Source organism: Artibeus jamaicensis, unplaced genomic scaffold, assembly GCF_021234435.1.
Source record: "Artibeus jamaicensis isolate MK-2021 breed Jamaican fruit bat unplaced genomic scaffold, CSHL_Jam_final contig_452, whole genome shotgun sequence".
NCBI lineage: Eukaryota > Metazoa > Chordata > Mammalia > Chiroptera > Phyllostomidae > Artibeus > Artibeus jamaicensis.
Genome location: NW_026521837.1, coordinates 4,712,267 through 4,736,843, shown reverse-complemented (window position 1 = coordinate 4,736,843; position 24,577 = coordinate 4,712,267). Strand labels below are relative to the sequence as shown.

The following is a 24,577-nucleotide window of genomic DNA, read 5'->3' as shown; positions in this document are numbered from 1 at the left end:
CAAAGCTGACTAGTTGCAACAAGGACCCATGGGTGACAAAGCCTAAACTATTTGCCACCTGGCCCTTTACAAAAAAAAGGTTTGGCAACCCCTGGACTAGGCTTTAAATTATTAAGGAAAAAAAATAAAGGGTTAAATTTTCAAATTTCATTTTTAAAGGAATGGAGTACAGGCTGTTTCTGAAATAAGTTCTGCTGAAATGTGTGGGTCTCTCAGTAACATCAAGTTTCTCTCTTACCAGCTTTCCTAACATAAGAAGAGATGAAAAATCTCCATTCTTGTCTCTAATTTTCTAATTGCAATGCCTTCCTCTTTCATTCCAAAAGACTGGTTATAAATGTAGTATGCAGTGATAGGTGTGCCAGGCTGGCAGACACTCTCTATATGATGTTATCTAATAATTCTAGGACTCAGCCTCCCAACCACCAACACCTTGCCTGGCCTAACACTAAGCCTCAACCAGGCTGTAAAAAGAGTGTGTTGGTGGACGTTTAGGAGATGCAATATGAGGCATAAAAAACATCCCAGTCACTGATGCCAGCTGCATCTTCAATGGAATAATGAAATTCACACCACAAATCTTCATAATTCTAGGATGAAATGCGTGGAGAAGGACAGGATATGAAGGAGATGGCAGAGAAGAAGAAAACATTAGAAGCTCTGGGATTAAGAACTCCCAAGGCACAGTGAGTCCACCCAACCACACTCAGCTATCTACTCCAGCGGGCGGGTGTGGTTTTTGGAAAATATGAAGAATGAAGCCTGTGGCTGCTATTAACGGTCAGAACTTACTGTTCCTCAAATGTCCTGGTTCTTTAGAAATCTGCTGGGAGACTGCACCACTAAATTTGAATACCTTTATGGAAATAAAAGGACATCTGTCAGGTTGACAGTGTAAGGAAATAAGTTGACAGTTGATAAAATGAAGCTGAAATGTTCAAATAGAAGTTGAGTGAACCTCTTATACATGTTTATGTCTTATTCCTTAGAATTTAAAACCTCCTAGAAGGCCTCTCACTAATGAATCCTGCCCTCAGGGGGATGCTGCTTCCTTTAGACTCTGGCCCAATCACACGCTCAACCATACCCTTAAAATAAAAGAGCTGAGAAAGGGGTGGAACATTTACATCGGACTTGACCAAAAGCTGCAGGCTCGTGAAATAGAAATAAACCAGAAACATGCAACAAGATAATTTGACTGACAAAATACAACTTTCCCACTTTCAGCTGGGGGCCCCTGGTTACCTACACATCCACTCACTACATGGTTACTTGGGAAGACAGTCCATCACCCCCAGACTTTTCTGTCTTCTGGGCTGAAGAAAAGCCCTGAAAGCCCTGGGCCCACGCACAGTAGGATAAATGACAGCATCCAATCTAAGTCCCCTTCTTTCAGGGGAGACCCTGCCTCCCTACTCATGACTACACAGCATAATCCTGGGAAAACACGACCCAGCGCTCTGAGAGCGCCTCTAATCCTTGCACTGAAAGCAGCAGGGGGGGGTTTAGTCAGTCTGTCAATGGTATTTCACCATTACCCCAAAAAGGGGAGGCCTCAAAGGACAAACAGGGGTCTCTACTCCCCACGAAGTGTCTTCACTGAAGGAAGGGCTAATTCCAAAACGATTTATCATTAATGATTTTGGAGTCAGACTCCAGTGTACAAAAAAGCACTTTGTAAAGAAGGTTTTGCTTATTTTTAAAAAAGCAGTCACCATATCTCTGGTCACAGACAAAAGAAATTTTAGTTTGTAATAGTTGTGAGAGATTTCATTTTTAAAGACAATGTTCAATATACTTTAGGTGGGTCGAAAATCCCAGAAACTGAATGAAGTGACCAAGGAGAATTCTTAGATAGAGACATCCTGGATAGAGAAAAGGTGTCTTAATTCAAAGGTTTTGGTCTGAGGCTTCAAGACATTACCTAAATATTCTCTACAAAATGAGGTATTATCAAACACATACAACTCATCTTACAATTTCTTAAAAATAGAAGTGACACCTTAAAAGGGCATCGTCCACCCTGAGGCCCCCGGGCCCCATGCTGCCCAGGATGGCAGTGAATGCAGCCCAACAAAAAATCACAAATTTACTTAAAACATCATGAGGGGTTTTTTTTTGTGGGTCCGTGTCACAACGTATTTAATGTGTGGCCCAAGACAACTCTTCTTCCAACGTGACCCAGAGATGCCAAACAGTTGTACAGCTCTGTGAATGGAGAAAAATAAAACAGGAATGTGTATAGTTACTTATCTCCTAATTATCTTCCCTCATACACTCCAAAGAATAACCCCAAGATTGGTTCTGTATCCTAACAGGGGTTTAGGTTACATGGGTGTATGCACTGTCGAAAGGTTGCCAGGACACCTAAGGTTTGTGCATCTCATGGCACATAAATTTTATGGCAAAAGAAAAAAAAATCCTGTAAATAAACACTTAACTTTAATGACACACAAAGTGAAGTAGGGAAAGTATACTGATATCTGCAACTTACATAAGAAGCACAATAGAGAGATTAGTGGGCAAATACAGCAGTGAAAAAATGAATGGATACCTGGTAACGGAAGTATCATAAAGCATTAATAACACAATCTGGGAATAAAGCTTTTTACCATGAAATTCTCCTTTCAAACTTTTCTGAATGAAAATTTTCATCACACACTGTCAGGAAAAATAGCAAGAATAAACTAGTAAATACAGCAGTACCTGAGAGAATAAACTAGTAGATACAGCAGTACCTGAGAGAATAAACTAGTAGATATAGCAGTACCTGAGAGAATAAACTAGTAGATATAGCAGTACCTGAGAGAATAAACTAGTAGATATAGCAGTACCTGAGAGAATAAACTAGTAGATACAGCAGTACCTGAGAGAATAAACTAGTAGATACAGCAGTACCTGAGAAGATGCTGCACACGGGCAGCTCATGCACCTTTCCATTAGACATGTCTAGAAACCTCTGGTTAAATCTGAAGTTTTATCAGAAAGGATGAACCTGCAAGCACAAGTTCGTCTATCAAATGGCACAGTGGACCTCAGGGAGGAAAGGAGCCGTAAAGGGTCCTGACTTCGTGCACCGCATGAGATCGCCTCTGCTGTTGGCAGAGCTGAAAAAGCTGGAGCACATGCGTGCCTGCTGCAGGAGTGTGTCTGTGTGTGCACGCGGGGAAATCTTGCTTCACTCCTTTTAACGCTTTCTCTGCATTCTGCTTTTTGCGCTACTGAGGAACTACAAGTTGATCCAGTGGTTACACACACTTGCAGGAGTAAGATTCAGGCTCCCATCTGGACAGCTTTCAGGGCAATCTGCTTAGCAGCCACTTAGAACACTTAATCTACTTCTCCCTCCTCCATTCTTCATCTTTTAAAAGAAAGAGTTGCTTTTTCCTATTTGAGAACTAGGTTGTTTGTGAGGATTCGGAAAATTAATCTCTGATTCTTGTCCTATCTCTTCATGTACCGATTTAGTACCACCACCAGAATCACATTTCCTTCTTCATATTTCAAAGTGTTTTTCCCGCAAGTCCTTTCCTACAAAATTACCAAGCCAGAAAGCTTTAGGCTCTAAGGGGTGCCTCATTCTATGGTTGTGTTTCTCCTAGTTTGAGTTGCATCTGATATACAAAAGGCCCAGATTTCAGAAATGCATTTTGCACAAGTGAATCCGTAATACAATAGGTGGTTACCTTATACCTACCAATCTCCCTTAGTGCATGTTTTCTCCCTAGAGTAGTTCAAAATGCAGCTGCAATCAACCTCTTCCCCGCCAGATATATTAAGACCCTTGTCACTCAGAATTCTTTCCTTGCCCCTCTAGAAGGCTCTCTGCTAATGGGCCCCCCTCAACTTTGACCCTTCCATCACCTCTGCTACAAAACAACCAGATGTCCACTCAAGGTCCCCAGATGGAGACTGCTGCTTGCTAGTCTCCTCCCATGGTTCTCCTGAATTAAGGGAAGGCAGAGAAGAGGCTGAGTGATTCACAGCAGGACTGAACGCCTGCCCCAGCAAGCTTGTTAAAAAAGAAGGTGGTCTGTGGAGTCAGTAAGGGTTCAAACCTGGGTTCTACCACTTCCTATCTGTGATCCTTTCAGCAAGTCACATACTACCTGAGTCTCAATTACACCAGCCATTAAAGGGTGTGGTGATAAACAATAGCACAAGTTCCCTGAGATTAGGTTGAGAATTAAGTGAGCTAATGACTGTTAAAGTGTATAGCATACAGAGAGCACTCAAGTGGGTAAGAAAATCTAAAAATGTCCCTCAGATATACCTGCAGCCCTGGAAAGAATACTGAGCTCTTTACCTACCCCACTCAGGTTCTACACTTTTCAAATTCATAGCCTGTAAGCCATCCAAGCCTTTGCCCACCTCAAATTCCCTCTATTTCAACAAACCCTTTTCTCTTCGCCACATTCAGAAGTGTTTCTTCCATTTTCCTCACCACTAAGAAAAGTCTGATCACTTCTCCTTTTTCTGTAGGGCCGCGTAATCCACACAGGTATCTAGCACTGTTTTGCACACATTCTGTCCCACACAAACGGCAAACGCCTAACATCTGAGGCCAGGACTGATTGAGTTGCAGTCTGATAACAATGTACAGGTGTCCAATGAAACACAACATCCTCACACCTATGAACTAGGGAAACCTGTAGAGTTCTCAAACACGCATAACAGACGGTGCTGTTACAGATATTTTGAGCCGAATCATTCTTTCTGATAGGAGCTGTCCTGTACATTGTAGGATGTTTAAGCAGGGTCCTTGGCCTCTAAGATTATGGTAGCATACCCTGTCCCCCAGCTGTGACAATTAAATGTTTTCAGACATTGCTAATACCCCCACAAGTGGGGTGCAGTGGTGGTAAAAATTCTGCACACATCTACATTGAGAACCATTGCTAAAGAGAATGAGAATATTCCCCAAGTCCCTGAGTTACTTTTCTACTTAGAAAGCAGCCATCGCAATAGAACAGGTTGAAAGCAGACATGGGGAGTCTTTCCTAACAGCTACATTTGTAACAGGCACTTCCAAGACTGTCACCACTAGCTTTCGCCCACAGTTAGGTAAGTCACAAACTCTCTAAACTCTAGTTGTTGGTTTTTTAAAAATATCTTATTTATTTATTTTTTGAGAGAGGGGAAGAGAAAGAGTAGGAGAGAAATATCAATGTATGGTTGCCTCTCATGCGTCCCCTGCTGGGAACTGGCCTGCAACCCAGGCATGTGCCCTGACTGGGAATCAAACCATGATACTCTGGTTTGCAGGCCCGTGCTCATCCACTGAGCTACGCCAGCCAGGGCTAAACTCTAGTTTTGTCTTCTCTAAATGGCGATAACTGTTCCAAAGGTTTAAGGACTATGGTAAGAATTAAATTAACTAATGTATACAGAGTGCTTAGCCCAGTAACTGGCATATATTAAGTATTCAATAACTGCGAGCTATGAATAAACGTATACAGCTGGAGCCTAAGTGCTGGGCAAAGTAAAACAGGCATTGCTTGCCCCCTCCCTCCCCATTCTTTCTATGCTTCTCCTACCCAATCTCCTCCCCAAGGAGGAAGTAAAGATAATTCAATACTAAACACACTGCAATGAGCTAACAGCATACAGAACAGGGTAAGAGGCCAGCAGAAGAAAGGAGAACCCAAGGACCGTATGAGAAGTGTGGTGTCCTGCAGCAAAGGCAAAGGGGTATTTGCATTACATACAAAAAGGAAGAGGCAGAAGGCTGTCTGTTTCATTCCAAAATGAGTTTCTTATAAGGAAGTGGCATGCTGAAGAAGGTTTACGCAGGAAGGTTCCACCCACACAGATCTTCCTTCCCAAGTATTACAAGAGTTCCCTGAGTTACAAACACTCCACAAGCTGAAGCAGTTGCCTTGCCTCCCTAACTCCCCATGTGGCCATGGAGTTGTGGGGATAATACACTTCCCAGTGCTAAGCATTAGGGGACACTGACTTCCAGTTCTCTGCACATTTCCTGACCCTGAGGGGAATTTCACACATACCATGTTTCCTACCCTTGTCCCCTTTCCTGTCTCACAGTCACAGTTCAGGGAAAAGACAGACATACACACACAGCCACGTTCCACTTTCTCCTTCCATCCGTGGCTCCAAATCAAGGAGCACTGGCCTTATATATAAGCACTGTATTTTGCTGTGTAGAATGAGCAATTTTTTGCCCAAATTTTTGAGGGAAAAATAAAGATGCGCATTATACATGGGTAGTACTAATTCCGTAGCTGTATAAATATTTTTAATTATTTTACTTATGCTTATGCATTAAAAGTAACTCTAGAATGCAGTAATGATATCCATATGTAAAATAGTACCCTGGAATACAACAATTTTGTTTCTAAATATAAGTAATTAAAAATTAAAATGAAGATATTTTCCTGAAAGTTTGGGTCAATAACATGGGTGTACATTATACATGGCACTGCATTATACATGGTGAAATACAGCATATGAAGAACGAAGAACATATTTATATGAAAGTCTGGAGTAGATCAGTAGAGGCTATGATGTCAGCTGTCACTTGCTGGCAGTATAACCTTGGTCAGCTAATCGCCACGAACGTCACATTCTTCATCTGTGCAATGGGAGTGACAATTCCTACTTAGAAATTCAATGACACCTAATACGTGAAGTTCCTGGGTCATGGCTCAGAACATAACAGAATGTTCAATAAATGATAAGTATTATCATATATCAAAATTATACAGAAAGCCTCTGTCCTTCAAAGTGCCCAAGTTTACAAACAAAAATGCTCCCAAAAGAATTCACTTTTCCCTGCATTCTGTTAAAACCTATAGATCCCTCATATAATGCTTCCCTCCAAAACAAACAAAAACCAACCTAAGTGTGAGATAAACTGTCATAGTCAAGCGTGGTTTGTATGCATTGTTTTATCAGTTGCACTATTTTATTCATTATTGTTCCAAAGGTTTGGCATTTTGGCACTGAGTGAAGAAACATTCTGTGTTCAGCCGAAGGCCAAAACTCTACATGTCTTCTCACTGCTCCTTCTGCAAAATACTATCTGTGCTTCAGACCCATTTTTGGAAGAAAATTAGTAAATAGGAAACAATCTGTACTTTTGTTTTTAATTCCCAACACCTACTGAAATAACCACCCACTCTTACCAGCTCAACAGAGAAAACACAGTGGAAAAAATTATTTCTGAATTAAAGCAGGTATGTTTGAGAATAATTGAATAATTTCAATTGACTAAATGAATGAATAATTTCAGTGACTCTTGCTGTCCTACAGTTTGTTCACAATATTTAAAGGAATTCTATAAAAATATAAGTGTCTGAATTTTCTGTTCCTGATTATTTAAATAAACATCATCAGATTAAAATTTACAAAGTCAATTACCAAAAATCTGTTACTTCCTTGTCATTTGTTAAACAAGACTGATAGCAAGAACAACAAAAAAGGACATAATTTTTCACCAGCTAATTTTAAACTAATATTTAAAAGCAGTGTTAAAATAATGATTTCAGTCTGCATGCATGATTCCAACTTGTCCAGCTGAGGCAATGCTTGGGTTCTGTGTGAGCATGCATGTACATATACCTGCACGTGTGGACAGAAAAGGAACAATCCTTGTGGTCTTCGAGGACCACACTAGTTCTTCAGCTGTGACAGTTTTACAAGTAAACACGAGTGAGTGAAACTCCTCAACAAGGTCTCCAGTACATTTTCCACAACTAGCATCACAAACAGACCATACACATCATGGCTCCTAGCACGATGTACAAAATACCTTGGTTAGTCAATATGATCTGGGCCACTTTTTCACTTTTAAAAATGTATTCTTGGCGTGACATTTTTAAGCATAAAAGATGTGAAAATATTTTCTATTCCTCTCCAAATTTAAAACAGAATAACAATCTCAAAGATCACAACAGCCTAAAGTAATTTGACCTCGTATTTTGACCTTGTATTTTCCTTATACGTTGACTCAATCGCTTATCAAACACACAAAGAATATGGGAAAATATTTAATGTGTGAAGAAAAAGCTGAAAAGGAACAAAAAAAAAATGTTTGGTCAAGCTGTTGAGATTGATGAAGACAGTTCTCTTTCACTTTAATTACAATGAACTTTAATATGTTGTTGCTTTTGTTTTACTGAACTACAAAAAGGTTTTAAAGAGACTAAATTATATCCATTATGGTCAGGAAAAAGTGAATGAAGAAAAAGTCTCCTAGAAAGTGACATACTATCCACAGCAATACATAAACTACATAATGCTCCTTCTGCCTAAAGCTAGATATAAATCGCCTGCAGAAGTATGATTCCACTCTTAGTTATATTAATAATGTATTCATTTATGACAAGAGAAAAATGTACATTTTCACCTCCTTCTGGAGCAACTGAGGCCACAGGATTTCCCAAAGGTCTCCAAGATAAACAAGCAGTGTCTGACTAGTACCTGGCCCTCTAACTTACTGTTTTCCATTCCATGAAAATCTATAAAGAACACAGCAATCCTGCTTAAAACCTTAACACTTCTGAAAAACAGGATGAGGTTTTAAGTTTTTTGGGAAGTCATCCTATTAAAACTCCACTAGCTTTTTTCTTTTTTCTTTATTTTTAAAGACTTTATTTTCAGAGAGAGGGAAATGGACGGAGAAAGAGGAGGAAACGCTGATACGTGTGAGAAACATCAGCTGGTTGCCCTGGCACGCCCGCACAACCAGGGAGCTGGCCTGCAGCCTGTGCCCTGCCGACAACCAAATGGGCAACCCCTTCGGTTCACAGGCTGGTGCTCAATCCAGTGAGCCACATCAGCCAGGGCTCCACTAGCTTTTTTAAACAAAATACTCAAGTTGACCTTGAAAAGTTTACCTGAGAAAATACCCATGAATCTAAAACCACAAAGAGTAACAGAGGGAGACTGGCTCTGTCACTTATTAAAACACGTTACTAAGGTATAGTGACTGGATGGATGATGGCTCTCCAATACAGAGAACAGAAACTGCTCATTGTGAGGGAGTGAGGGAGAAATCTGGAACCCTTCCCTCACTCTTAAACAACAACAAAAGTCCACATAGATACTAGATTTAAAGACATACCTTTTTTTTTTTTTTTTTTTTTTAATCACCAATATTCACAAACACCTTCTGGAACAATGTATAACCAACTAATTAGTCCAGGAGGAGGCAATTTTAAAATAAAGACATAACAGTTATAAATATTTATGCATAAACACATTGCATCAACATTTGTAAAGCAAAAATTTCAGAAGATAGAAGAAGAAATAGAAACTTAATTGTATGAGGTATACATACTCACCTCTGAGTACATGACAGAATAAACAAATACAGAAATGATGTTAGACAGGTCTAATATAAAAACACACATTTAACTCTACACCCTAAAAATAAAAAATATGCTTCCTTTTTTATGTTCACAATACAGTATAATTATTATATATTATGTTACAAAAGGCCTGTAACAAATATATTTTTTTGACAATAACTATAAATCAGAAGTACAAAAAAATGAGGTAAGCCCTGGTTGGTGTGGCTCAGTGGATTGAGCACCAACCTACGAACCAAAGGTTCACTGGTTCAATTCCAAGTCAGGGCACATGGATAGGTTGCAGGCCAGGTTCCCAGTAGGTGGCGATCAAGAGGCAACCACACATTTGTGTTTCTCTCCCTTTCTCCCTCCCTTCCCTTCTCTAAAAATAAACAAATAAAATCTAAAGAAAGAGAGAGAGAGAGAGAGAGAGAGAGAGAGATGAGGTGATAATGAATGCAAGTCCCTGAAGCAACTTTATATAATCCAATATGCTGTGATGCCTGCAGGAGATAAGAACTTCCAGTTTCTGAAGTTCTAGTTTGAGTTTGCTGTAATCACATCTTTTTCAAGAACCCACATAATCCCTTGAGAAAAAGGTACTTAAACCATCTGCTACTTCCTGAAATATCCAAGGTAGAAGATGATCTATTTTCTATTCTAAAACTACTAAAAGAACACCACCTTCTACTGTGTTTTCATGTTTAACCTCAAGGATAAGTTCATTCCTGGGCTTTGTTTTAACTTAATATATATAAATTATTTCTTCAAGATCTGTTGTTGGCAGAGGGAAGCTTTTGCCCAGCTTCCCCAAAACAGTCTTCCACATGTAGAAAAGGGTGCTATATTATAAATTAACTTTTGTATTTAATATTCAGGCCAAATCTGCTCCTTACTGTCTAAGCCTTCCTCTGCTTCCTCATGACTGCACCCACAGCAGGGGAGCAACCCTAATTCTACCACATCCCTTAACTCGATGGCTTCTAAACGAAGAAAAACGTCCTCTCAAATTTCTTTTCCACATGCTTAACTTGTTTACGATTATACACCAATTAAGGCTAACTTCTAGAAAATAGTCTCATGATTTTCTACTATGTTGTACTCCTGAAACTAATATGAAATAATACTCAATGTAAACTGGAAGAGATAAAAAGAAAATATAGTCTTTATTCTGAAAGTACAAGTTACAATGTTACAAAACTCATTTTGCCCTCATTAAAATAAAACCCCAAAATAACATAGCTGAGCTTTGGTAGAATTAATCCACGAAACCAACTAAATTTTTTACTTTGAAAAAGTGCCACCATTTTTTCCTCTGATGGTTATTTCCTACAACCTATTTGAGCTGTTTAAAACTGCCATTCTTCCTACCATCATCGCTTATTTCCATGTACATCCTGAAAGGTCAATCAACTCCCACTAATCTAATATGTCATGACTTGCTTTTTCTCCACCGCAGGTCAACTTCCTCAGAGTTCCTCATGCCCCTGTGAGACCAAGCTCCTCACACTTTATTACTCTCTCACAACTCTCTTGTTTTAGTCACAGCAGTTAACACAAGTTTCAGTTGTTTACGTGACCAATTCGTTTCCTATTTTCTGCCTGTCTTCTCTCACCAAACCAGGAGCTCCTCTCCTGGTGGGGAGGAAGACGGTCTATCTTAACTAACTCAGAAACCTGCACGCACTGTGGCAGGCCAGCTCGGAGGGCAGTGAGGCCCTCTCCAACACGTGACATGGGTAACGAGATTGATAGCACTGTTCACACACATGACTATGCCACAGTCACAACGCTATTAATATGGATGTAATCTTTAAGCAGGTAAATTAATACCTAGAAGCAGTGAATTCCATCACCACGGCTGTAACACACTGAGGCCTCAAAGCTAAAAGCACGCTGCGCAGATTCGGGAAGGCAGCCGGCAGCTGTGATGAGAGGACTAACAAAGGCCTCCCAGCTTTTTTGCAAATAGCAACAGAGTGCTAAAAAGGTACTTTCACTACCATTACACTTGCACCTAACAATAATTTCAAAGCATTTCATAAAAGAATTTTGTTCATAAAACAGATCTATCTTCTCCTGAAGTCTGGAGCACACCGCCCATTGAGAACACAGTCACCACCTTCCCCTGGCAGGGCCCACGTCTGAATGATAACTCCCAGAAGCTGCACTTAGATAACGTATCTCTGCGTGTGAGGCTGCAGTGAATAAGAACAGCTAATTTGGGCCTAAATGGTTTTATTTGAAAGCACACTGAAAAAACAATTTCTAGGGCAATTTAACAATTACAAAACAAAGGATTTATGTTTAATAATATATTTTTATTATTTAAGGTTTCTGAATTGTAGGTTGGGAATTTTGTTTGCTATTTTGACAATACCACGCATCGATACTTTAAATTTTATTTTATTTTTCCTTAAGCATTTCTTGATATAAGTTTCTTAATCAAAAAGCCCAATCAACTTAAACACTATACAGGATATTTTATGAGAAAAAAATTGCATTTTTAAGTCATATATAAATTTAAAACACATTTTTTAATAAACAAATGTGAAATTGATCATATCTCAGAATCACTATTTTCACAGTCCAGCTGACTATGAAGACAGTAAATAACTTACAATAAGTTGACTGAATTACATCAATTTAAACATGGGCTACAATGGACATATAGTTTGGGAAACAGTTTGGTGGTTTCTCAAAAGTTAAGCATAAGGGAAAGGATTTACAGGAACTAGTATAAAGGACACATGGACAACAACTAAGGGGGGTGGAAATGGGAGGGAGGTGGGGAGCACTGGGGGTGGGGTGGGGTGGGCTGGGGCGGGAGTAAAAGACAGAAAACTGTACTTGAACAGTAATTAAATTAAAAAATGAAAAAAAAAGTTAAGCATAAAACTATCATTGGATCCAGCATTTCTACTCTGAGGTTATCTAACCAAGAAAAAGGAAAATAATGTCTACACAAAGACTTACATGTTCATATCAGCGTTATTCATAACAACAAAAAAAAAACAACCCTGGAAACAACCAGCCTATCATATCCAGACAATGAAATACTCCCTAGCAATTAAAAGACAGAGCTGCTGCCACATGCTGTGCCATAGATGAACCTCAAAAAATTGTGCAAAACCCCACAAGATTCCATGTTTGTGAAGCGTCCACAAAAAGCAAATGTACATGGAGACTGAAAGCAGCTTAGTGGTTGCATGGGCCTGGGAACAGGGATCCCTCTAGGTGGGCGCGGGGGTCATGAGGGACAAACCGTTCCCAAAGTGCTTATGGCGATGGTTGGGCCACTCAGTAAAGTAGCTAAAAATCAGTAAAGTGTACACTTGAAACGGATGACTTTTATGATGGTAAAATATACCTCAAAACTGTCCCAACATTGAGGGAGAAAGAAACATTCATCAATTAAGAAATGACACAGAAGATTAAAGATCTGAGTGACAGTAACACTCCCTGCCCCCTCCCTGCACCAAAGAAAGGGAGCTATTTCTGAAGTACCAGAAAGACCGGGGAGGAGCACAGCTTCTACTTTGCTCTTTTAAAACAATGGATAAGACAAATACTTTAGGGGTGTCACTGCAGAATATGGCCGACCTCAGGAAGAAACCAAGTTTTATTCTAGGCTTATCATGAGAACTGTCATGACATTTCAAACACCTATGAAACAAACTCAGCAGTAAGTAAACACAATGATTCTCTCTTTATCCTTAGACAAACACTGACTGCTAAAATAAGAAAAAGATGAAGGTGTTTGCATGAAGAGGCCCCATGTGAGGGTTAAAACAAAAGTCTCACATTCTCAATACTATTGGCAAAATGACAGGATTAACAAACTTAATCTTTTAAAACTTTCAATTTAGGGCTTTTATTTGTCTTCTGGACATAAGTCCCATTTAAAACCATAAACTAAGTTTTAATTGGTTTACTTTGAATTTCACTAAAACGAAGTGACAGGACAAGTAGACAACACTAATCTCATTATTCTTTTCAACATTTTCAGGTAGCAGAATTTCACTGTGAAATAAATGAAACACACTGGCTTTCATTTGGGTTTTTACTACACTAATGTTAGAACAGGTTGCTGCCTAATTTTTTCCAGGTGGTATGAATTTGCATTTACACAGCATCACCTAACTCTAAAAGGGTTGGAAATGATACATAGACTATAAAAGAATAACAGAAAAACATTTCTAAAAGTGTAATTGCTAGGTCAAAGATACTAGAAAAAAATAAATAAAATGACAGCTTTGGCTTTGTGTTACTAGCCAGAACTTTGTGCCACTGAATACCCCTTTTTAATGAATTTTAAAAACTATTTAAAATGTAGCATATTAACTCAACGAGGGGCTCTGTTTCCCTTTACGTTTCCCTTTAAATAGCGATTTTCAACTGTTTTCATCTTGGGGAACACATTAACTGATCACTAAAATTCAGCACACCAGAAAAATATACATTACTGCCAATCTAACAACAGCAACAAAAAAGTGAAACCAAGTATAATTTTGATTCATTCACACCAGGCAGCTGTTGTCATTTTTGGACTTTACAATCTAAGGGAAAAGAGGTCAGTGCCCCTCACTAATAGTCAGGTATCGAAGGCTTGAAATTCTTGAGGTGCACCAGTTGAAAACTGCTGCTTTCAATAATTTTGTAGAAACCATAACAACACAGACTCAAATTTTTATTAGCATTTTGGTAAGAGAGCTACCAACTTACTAGATAAGGGCTTCTTAGAAAAGTCTAAAGTAAAGTATTAATATTTCAGTTGTGAGACAAAAATAAGTGATTTCTGCAAAGCTGGGTAGGAAACATTTCATATTTAGTACAAAACAATGGGAACTGGTTAATTTCATACCACTTTCCATAAAAATATATCCAGAGTAAATCAGATACACCTGTATTTCTAAAGCAGCGGATGGGGGAAGGGAGAAAAGCAATCTAACAAGTAATCCAGACGCACATTCTGCAGGATAAAAGTCACGTGATAGTCTCAGCTCTATCAAAATCACGAAAGCATATGCACCAAATCAAAATTTAATTACACTGCACAGCATAGTTTGTGAATTGTGCTTCATATATTTTGCCTGCCCTGCTTTTGACAAGGCAGTTTCCTGAAGGAAAGTTCCAAGAACTAAAGTTACAACACCCACATACCAGAAACTGTTTCCTGGATTTCATTACAGGAACCAACATCTGTTATAATTTTAACATTTACTTCCCAGTAGGCATCTTATTTAAAATTTTTCGTTGAATATGATTTGTTCAACAACAGTAAACCAAGACAGTGCTTTTGTTTAGGAAAAAAAAAAACCTTTCATTTCAAATTCATAAACTTTAGATATAATTGACAAATTCACACATAACTTTTCCTTGGGAATGAAACCAAATGTCACCTGATAAAGGGGTTGGTGGGCGGGGCAGGGGGAGCCCAGAGTGGATAGGAAAGCGTAAATTAAGTAAATTAAACATCCAGGTCCTTGAAACAGTTCATGGGCAAATTCTTTATAATTAAACATTGGGCATTACTTCTTGGTGCCTTCTTTTTCCTTTTATTCTTTAATATAGGTGCATTTGGTCATTTCAAGAAATACAGTTTGTAGTTAAGTACATAAATAAGTAGATAGGTAGGTATCTACTTTCTCCACCAACCTTATGCCTATCTCAACAGAGTGGGGGGCAGATTGTACATACATGAGTATATATTAAATCAAATGCAACTGCACTGCACGATATATATTGTAGTTTATATGTCTCTCACACACATCCCCATTTCGGAGTATGGGAGGTAGGCCCCTGGCCTCTCAGCCAGCAGGGCTCCACTCTGAGCTTCACCCTGCATGACAATTCTTAAGTCTAATCAGCCTGGAAATCTTGCATTCAGTATGACCACACTGCTCCTAAAATATTCTTTTACTTTTGTTTAATTGCCCATCCCATAGTAAGCAATGCTGAAGAGGCGATATCCTTTTGGATAAAGTAAAGTAAAGGTAAACTAGTCTCTCAGGAGTCACACCTCTAGGGCTCCCCCCCCCTCCCACACAAAGGGTCATGTGGCCTGCAGATCCCCATGAAACCATCATCATGAGTCATTATGGAGGAAGAACAATTCTTGGTACCTTTAGAATGTGGCCAAACTGTGGGTGCCCTTCAGAAATATAATGCCTAATACCAAAATAAAGACAATTTAGGTGTCAACAGAAATACAATACACTTTTCCCTTTCTGTTTACTTCAGTTCCCGATGACAAGATTTCACTTGAGATTTCTTCTGAATATAGTAGGTAAGTCTGACATCAAATTACTGCTTTGAATAATAGCTTAAGAATCTGATAGGATCAAAGAGCAACAACAACAGAAAAGAATGTGATAGGCATTCAACCTGACTAAATCAAAAACAAAGCCAGTAAACCAACACAAGAAAACAACAGACATTCACCAGAGAAAAAATATTTTCAGGATATTAATTATGTTGGCTGTGTGGCCACTGGGTTAAGCTTTAAGTCATGGTGGGTAGATGGGAAAAGTTTGCACTCGGGAAGGACGGTCAACACATGGTCACTGCCACAACCTGAAAAGTTGGCCCTTGGATGGTTTTAAAGTTAATTTTTACTTTTGGGTGTCCAGGTCATTAACACTCAAAGCTATAAATCTTATTTTCCTCCCTGAGGTCTAAAGTCAAATTTCATCTGATGCATTTATATTTGAGCAAGATATCACTGTGCATTCTATTTGCTGTAGTATTTTGAGCAAATGAATACGTTATATTCATAATAAAATGAATTGAGAACATTCTGAAGCAGAGGTAAAAATGCAAGTTTAGCAACCCCCCCTCAAGTTTTTCCACATAAGTAAAAAAGCTAGGTAATCGTTTAAACTGTAAAAGTTATGCACCCACCCTCTACCAATAAAATGTAATTGAACCACAACAAAGAGATGACGATACCCAAGCTTGCTATGTTTATAATTCTGAGCCAATAAATTCTGTCCCACAGGTGCAGACCACATTCCCAAGTAGCATGAAGGGGAAATCAGAGTACACCACTACTTGTAGTCCTTTCTCACATGTAGCACTTTCTTTTTTAGAAGACAGGAGATCTTGGAATTAAATTTCTTTGCCAATCTTGGAAAATAAACAAAATGAAGAAATTTGCTAATAGAAGACTAAGCTTATATATTTAGAAGCCTGTTGCATGTTGCATGTTGTATCTCAAAGCAGGCATGAAGCAATCAGCTTTCTAAGTCCTCCATTTGACAACTATCAGGTAATATATAACTTTGGTTGCTCAGAACAAATTAGTGAGAGTACCAAGAGAAGTAAATAATGTCTCTTATCCATGATTCAGATTTTTTTCATTACTGAGCACATCTGATATTGAAATTGTTTAAATATAGCATTCACTGAATTCCATTTTCAAAAGAATATAGAAACAGTGGTTGAATACCTTTTTGTGGTCTAGTATAGAATCCCCTAAATTTCTCAAGGGATCATCACTTTGTTAATTTTGCCAAAGAACATCCCCACAAACCAGCTGACTGAAAAAATGACTCAATCCTCCTTCCCACCTTTATCATGGAAGGAACTCCAGTCTGTGAGTCAGGAAGCTCAGCTGTGCTCTCAGGATGAACTAGCAGGAAATCATTTCAGAGACCTGTCTATTTCTCTTCTGTCAAGAACACTGTTTACAATGGTGTCATAAGGGAAAAAATGAAGACATTCACTGAGTCAAATAGTGCATAAATTATTTCCCTCTTGAAATCACTTCCTTGAACAGCATTTCCCAAAAACCATAGCAGTCGTCTTTGATATTTGTTTGTATTTACTGGGAGTTTCCTTGCTTTCAGGAATTTTCTTCCAAGGTATCAGTAGTTCATAAATCAGGGGTGGGGGCAGAGGGTGGAGCAAACTGGTTCTACACCAGTTTAACAGCATTGCTTCTTTTTTTGTGATGGAAAAACTTCCCTCATGAAAGTCAAAGAGAGCCACCAAAGACCAGCTTTATAATAATCTTGGGAACAATCTGATTTTACTCCATTTTTTTCCTCTTTAAAAACTTCATTAACAAATCAAATGCAAACAAACAAACAAAAAACTGTAGGAAAGCTGATAAACCTAATTTCCTTTTGCTGTTTGTGTGAAAATGCTTTCTTTTGAGATGTTCTCAGTCACCAAATGCTACTCTTCTAAAGAAGCTAGTTCATCTGCCCAACTCCCACCTCACCCTCAGGTAGGGGAGAGTCAGGGCTTCTCAGGTAACACAAGGCACATTCTAAAACAAATTAATCCCTGATGGTAGTTGAAGGTATGTATATATTCCTCCCTAGAACTCAGAGATTGCTTCAGTAAGGGAGTGAGCAGGGATAAAGGAACCACACAAAACCCTCCTTTCTATTTTATCCATCGACATACTATTCAATATAAAGAAAGCTAATCCTCAGAGAAAAGGACACATCTGCTAAGTGTTGGGATTCTATGCCCACCCATGCCTATCACAGGCTTAATGGTTCTCAAAAGAGGGCATGCCAGGTTGTACCCTTCTATAAAAAATAGTCTCCCTGTGCTTTAGATCAGAATTTGGAAACAAAGGCCAGAATCTGTAACTATTTCACTTTAGAGAAAGCAAATCTGTTACAATTCCCACTAGGAAGTATAGTCAATGTATCTGCTGTGCTTATAAATTCCAGAGAAAGCACACCCAAATCTGGGAGCTGAGGCCACAGCACGCTCCTGCTGTAACTACTGTTATAGTTGTAAGTGACTGCCTTTCACCACAACTCTGATAACTCAATCCAAATATTCGACATTTTCAAAATCTTGAACCAAATTCTAATTCTTAAAACTTAGGCAATTAACCTTTTTCAATAAATGTCTTTCTTTTCTAGAGAAGAAATCAACCACAAAACGAAACAACCAATTTCCTACTTTTAGGTTTTAAAATGAGGAAGAGGTATATACAACCTCAATTTGTAAAATTTTACAAGCCAAGAAATACTTAGGCAGGTCCTTCCCTTATGCAAAGTACTTCAAACTTATTCAGGGGATACTTAAAAAATGTGAGGTAATAGCTTGCCTTAAGAAGCTGACCACTGAGAAAAAATACACGGCCTATCCTATGCACATGAAAAATTAGTCATGTACCACCCATTAGTGGCAAATCAAGAATATCACCTAATAACAATGCCAAACAATAAAAGTGCCATGGTCAGCTCATATATTCACTATCGGTGCCACAAAATTCAGTTCATCTAAGTTCCCACATACATCTTCCACTGAAAGAAAAAAAAAATCAAATTGAAACTTGTACAACGAAACTACTGTGGTTAGAATATAATGACCTACGAATCGTTAGGTCCATGGAGTCCAGCAATCTAAATTACTTGTTTCAAGAGCAAACGAATACTGTGTGTGGCACATGGGCAAGATTTCACCACCCCAGATTATATATATATCACAGATGATGATTCAGTTTCACTCAGGGGACTACTCAACACAACTTGGCCCAACTTTGAGGTTTCCCTGAAATCCACAAATATCTGCAACCTTCTCCACTTTAGAAGGTTTCCCTTTAGATCTTAAAGGTTACCTACTTTCCCCCTGTCTAAATGAGCTTGGACACATTCCAGATGTAATGAAGAATATGGACATTTGCAATTTGTGACATATACTCCCATTATGCAGGCTAAGAAAACAACACACATCGTGGACCTTGTGGCTTTGTTCCTAGTTCAAGGGCATGTATGAAGGCCAGGTAGCAGAATAAAATGCGTTGTTGAGTCCTTCTATTTCAATTGCTGTTAAACTGAACTACCACACCAGTAACTCAGACTGTTACATGTTGAAACAAAGCACTTTTAGCAAAAAAAAAAAAAATGCTTTTTGTACACTTACACTGAGGCTCTGCAGCTCCCTTTTAACACCTCATCTAGCATTAAGAGGTGGCCTGGGAGTGAGGAACAAGTGCTCCACACTGTGACCTCAGGCAAGGACAAGCTGGCTGGGCCTCAGTTTCCTCAACTAACCCAGTGTGAAAATAAAAGCACTTGCCTACTTAACAAAAGTGATTGAGGAGAATCACAGGTAATTCAATTAAAGTCACTAGGACTGCATACTGCACTGGCCAAAGTAGCTAATAAATCTGTTTATTCTTAAATAATATAAGGGCTAAGACATTAAAATCACTGACACCTGAGTTCAAATCCCAGCTCTATATAGTAGATAATATTTACTGAATGTCTTAGATAAAGGTATTTTAATCTGTTTCATGTAATGGACACCTTTGACCGTTAAATTTCAGTAGAGGTTAGCAAAAATGAACAGGCGACTTTTGTTTCTAATCCAAGTTTTTCTATGCCTTGGCCCCAAATTAAGAGCCCATTTTCTAGAACAATCAATAAAATGGGGCAAGGATTAAAACACTGTGTTGAGATGATTAAATATATACAAAGCAGGTAGCACATAGGAGGTGCTCTATACAGAGAAGTCCTTTTTCTTCCTCGAAAGTTCTGTCTCTTCGGGAAATTTTTCAAAGTCTCATCTATGCTAAACTCCAACATCAAAACCTTTATTTCTCTCAGTGATCTGTCTGCACCTTCAGAAATGTGGTTAGCCTTGTAAGATATCCCCAAATAACCATCCCACAAATATCAACCTGAAGAGCCCTCCTAATACTTTAATTCTGTGACACCAAACTGCTTTCTGGTAAAACTATTGTAAAAGACAATATATACATAACTCCGAACTTTCCCTTGGCACCAACTGCTGTCACAACTAAAATGAAATCACACAACAGTCTGAATCGTATAATAAACACGAATGCCTCGTCATCGGTCTTCAACGCTCGCATTACAAAACACGCAGAAACCACGGGAAGTCGGAGCTCGAGGCTCTCACAACACGGCCCCTGCCTGCGGCACCAGCTCGTTCGCCTCTCCCCGCGGCCGCCCGCACACTCCCGCTCTTCGCCGACTCAGCAGATTCAAGCTGCGCCGTTTTATGTGGAATCGTACATTTCAGCAGTAAAATCTTCAGTCACTCAGCAGGCAAATTCTCAAACCCCACTCTCCAAGGTGAACTGTTTAACATTAAGTGCTTTACTAAACTCGGCTCACAACACTGGGGCGGGGGGGGGGGGAAATCAAGAAAACCAAAGAGGTGCACAAAGAAACTACATCAAAATTTGGCCTAAGGCAGACAAGTTCAATCAACTTACTTCTCTGGAATCAATGGTTGCTTTTGTAAGAGGGCAGAAATTTACCTTCACTCCTAACTTTCACTCAGTCGCTCTGGTCCACTCTTCAGGAACTGTCTAGTATGTTCTCTAAACCGTTTTTTCAATCTGACGTTAAGCAGCGACCCCAGCATCAGAACGACGAGAACGCGATGACAAAGCTGCTTCCTGCCCGTCTTCTCCGCAGCAGCCCGACCTTCCCGCGCCCCCACCCCGCAACCTTCAGCTCTCACGGCAGCGAACAGACTGTACGAGTTTCTCCTCGTGCCTGCCTTACCTTGACTGGGCTGCCATCATTCAGCTGCTAGAGCTCAGGGTCTTCTGTCCATCAGAGCCTTCCACCCGCGGCCCTTGTGCCAGCGCCCGCTCACCATTTGCCGGAGCCCGGCGGGGACGGCTCCCGAACGCGGCGCCCCGAGGTTGCGGGACAACCTGCTCCAAAGCCAGGGCGTCCGCGACGCAGCCTCGGATTCCGACCGTATTGGCTCGCACTAATCTTGATGGACATCCGGGCACCGGCGCCTCCGCAGGCGAACTACTCTCGGGACGGGCTGGGGAACACCGCGTCCGATTTCGGAGCGAGAGCCCCAGGACTGCTGCGGACAAAGGGGACACCAGAGGCCCACGTCCCAAGCCCACCAGCTCAAGGCTCCCACCGAACTGCACTAGAATTTGGGCCAAGTTGGGGAAAAAAGGAAACCATCTTTTGGCTCACTTAAAGTTATCCAAGTTCGCCTGAACACGCCCACCGCCCCCCCTTCAGGAAAGTTCTGGTGGTACAGTCCTCCTCCTTAAATGGGCAGGCGCTCGGCTGGTCCAGGCTGGAGGCTGCACTGCGCGGGAGGGGCGCCCAGCCCCAGTGCGGACGCAGCCAGTTCTGACGTTTTGGTGGGGCCCCGCCTGCAGGCTCCCGGCTGGTGCTCTGCCAGGCTTTAACAATGTACAAACACACCGCCAGAACACACGGTACCCGGCCGCTCAGAACTCCAGCTTCAATTTGAGCATTTGATGGAGACTGGGCCCCAAGAGGCTGCAGTGGGCAAGGAATAAAACAAAACTAGCACACCACGTTCGCTACTTTTGCTCTTTGCAATGCGAGCTCGCAATCAGGAAATGTTCAACTAAAGCACACTTGTTATACTTTGCTCGCTTTCAGTTTTGATTTCATTTTACATTGAGACAAATATTTACAAAACGCCCTTCCTTTTGGGGGGACGCCATGCAGATTATAAGCGAAACGGATTCGTTTTGGTTCTTAAGGGATTGGCTAAATCTTCAAAAAATTACTGAGGATGCAAAACAACAATACTGTAATCGTAAGAAGTACAAAAGAAACCGCATACTATTGAAGGCCTAGGAACGCATTTAAGTTTAAATTGTGTCTAAAGCTAAGCAGGGGGAAACTTCCATGAGTAGAGATGAAGTGAGGTTGTGCATTTCAGCTGTCATGGGGACCACAGCACACTGTAGGAGCTGGAAACTCTTAAGTAAATGCCTGTCCTGTGGACTCCCCACTCTAGCTAGAATCATGACAGCGCTGCCCATCTCAAAGAGATATGCCAGACTATATTACTAAGAAACCACAGAATACAGACATGTTGATGTCTGGCGCGGCGTGGCGCGCCACACACACACACACACACACACACACACACACACACACACACACACACAGAGCTGGGACGCTGGGGGTGGTAGGAAGGCCCAATGCATATCTATTCGTGGTTCTCAAAGTATGATTAGTGGACTCCTGAGAGTCCCAAGACCTTCTGAGAGGTCAAAACTATTTTTAGAATAACACAAAGACATTATTTGTCTTTTCACTGTGCTGACATTTGCACTCATGGTGAAAAAGCAATTGTGGGGAAACTGCTGGCGCCTTAGCACTAATCAAGGCAGTGGCAGCAAGTGAAACTAGTAGCCCCTGCATTCTTCACTGCATATTAGCAATTAAAAAAAAAAAAAAAACAGTTTCCTTTACAAAAGCTCTTAAGGAAGCAAGCAGTAGGAATTACTACCTTATTAAATCTTGACCCTTGAGTACAGGTCATTTTGATGTTCTTGTGACAAAATGAGAAGTACACATGAGGCACTCTGCTGCTGCAGAGTGAAGTACAATTCGTGTCCACAAAAAAAAGCACTCAGGTAACTGAACTGCAAGCTGCACTAGCTGTTTTTTCATGGACTATCATTTTTATTTGAACGAACAATTGGCAAAGTGTGGGTGCTCTGACTTGGGTAATTGGGCAGTCATTTACTCAAAAATGAACAAAGTGAGCCTGTTTCTCCAAGGTAAACAACTGACAGTATTTACTGTCGATAATAAATTTTGAGCTTTCAAATGTTTTGGATAACTTCACATCTGCCACTGTGACCTTGACAGCTTCTCAATATTTAGAAACTTTTCCAATGAGGTAAGAACAGCAGTGAATGTGATTTTAGAAGATCTGCAAAACTTAGTGATCAATATTATCTGAATGGTACAAAATTACACATGGGTAAAAGATCCATTGAAAGTGCAAGACAGAACAATGGATTATAATATATCAAAGTACAAAAAAAAAGTCCTGGGCAGGTAGCTCAGTTGGTTAGTGCATCGTCCCAGTTCAATCCTAGATCAGGGCACATAATACAGCAATCAACCAATGAATACATAAATAAATGGACAACCAATCAAAGTTCGTCTTTCTCTCTCTAAAATAAATCAATAAACTTTTTTTTTAAGTATTGAACTTTTTTAAGTTCAATAATATGATTTCAGATTTCACACTGCAGCTAACCTTTAAGAAACTATGACTTGTGGTGTTTGGACATAGTACCAGAAAAGGTATTAAAATACTCCCTGTTCTGTATAAGACTGAATCTTCTTTATAGACTTTAACCAAAACACTGTAACAGACTGAATACAGAAAAAGCTAGACAGTAAAGAGATTTACATCAAGATAAATAATTCCACTCTTCTTACTATTTTTTTCAATTTTGAAATAAAAATTTTAATGAGAGCACAAAGTTATTCCATATCATTAGCTAATATTTCCACGTCTCCCTCACTTCTCCACACTCATCATGGCCTCTCTTATGTTAAAGGAAATGTTATTACTTTATAGTTATTCCCATGCAACCTCTTAGCACCTAGATCAGCCTTTACAAAACGTGGTCAAATCACCTGGAACATGTACACAAACTTAGACTCCAGAAGTACTGAGTCAATACAACAAAAGCCTTACGGAGTGAGGTCCCAGGCATGTACATTTCAACAAGTTCTCCAGCTAATACTCATCTGTTTATATGTGGGCCACTACTCAGATCATGCATATTTCGAAAATAATGTTAAGAGCTTTTTGATTCAGTTTTGGTTTATAATCTCTCAATCACTTTAAGGATCATGGTTAGACAGCATTTATTTTCATTCCTAAAAGATCTCTATCACACAATAAACTTCTGTTGGATACATATATTCTTTTGCAACAGAGTGATAAACCTTAAAGAAAACAAAGTATAAATTCAGGCAAAAGTCTTCTCCCAGGAATTTTTTCTTGCCGTTTCCTTTCCATTTTTCTCTTGCTGTTCTAAATACCCAATATCACTTATGCGATAAACAAAGTGATAGCAGACATGTAAGTAAGTTGAAACAATATTTAATAATAACATTTGCTCAAAATTTTTCCATTTACCACAGGCTAGGAACATAACAACTCTAATATTAAATTATTTTTTTCTCCGTGAACTGTGTCAATTGTCCTGGCATTATTTAAATACTATGAAGATATGAAAAAAATATATACAACAAATATTTGCCCAAAACGAAATATGGAATCAACAGCAGATCAGGATTACAACTGAGATTCCCTTGGCTCCCAAGATCATTTGTAACATATATAACCATGGGTAATATGAAACAAAAGTGGGATTACACTCAATTTGTAATAAATCTAAAAACACTAGAGGAAAGTTCAGGAGAAATTCTGTAACTGAATACGGTATGTGGCTAAAGAAGTACTGCAACACAAACATAGATGTTATTATTTGT

The 24,577-nt window shown here is 39.6% G+C and overlaps 1 protein-coding gene across 5 annotated transcripts in view; it reads right to left on the bottom strand.

Annotated features, from left to right (window-relative positions):
- AFF1 (ALF transcription elongation factor 1) overlaps window positions 1–24,577 on the bottom strand; it is a 199,198-nt gene that overhangs the window by 115,822 nt on the left and 58,799 nt on the right. Inside the window, exon 1 of one of the 5 annotated variants that reach the window (XM_037132416.2) lies at window positions 20,825–21,283. The exons of 3 other annotated variants lie outside the window; for them this stretch is intronic. In XM_037132416.2, coding sequence (XP_036988311.2) covers window positions 20,825–20,844 — 20 coding nt within the window. In that variant the 5' untranslated portion in view covers window positions 20,845–21,283. Of the gene's footprint in view, window positions 1–20,574; window positions 20,754–20,824; window positions 21,284–24,577 lie in introns of those variants that run through there. One more of the 5 variants, XM_037132417.2, reaches the window with a different exon arrangement.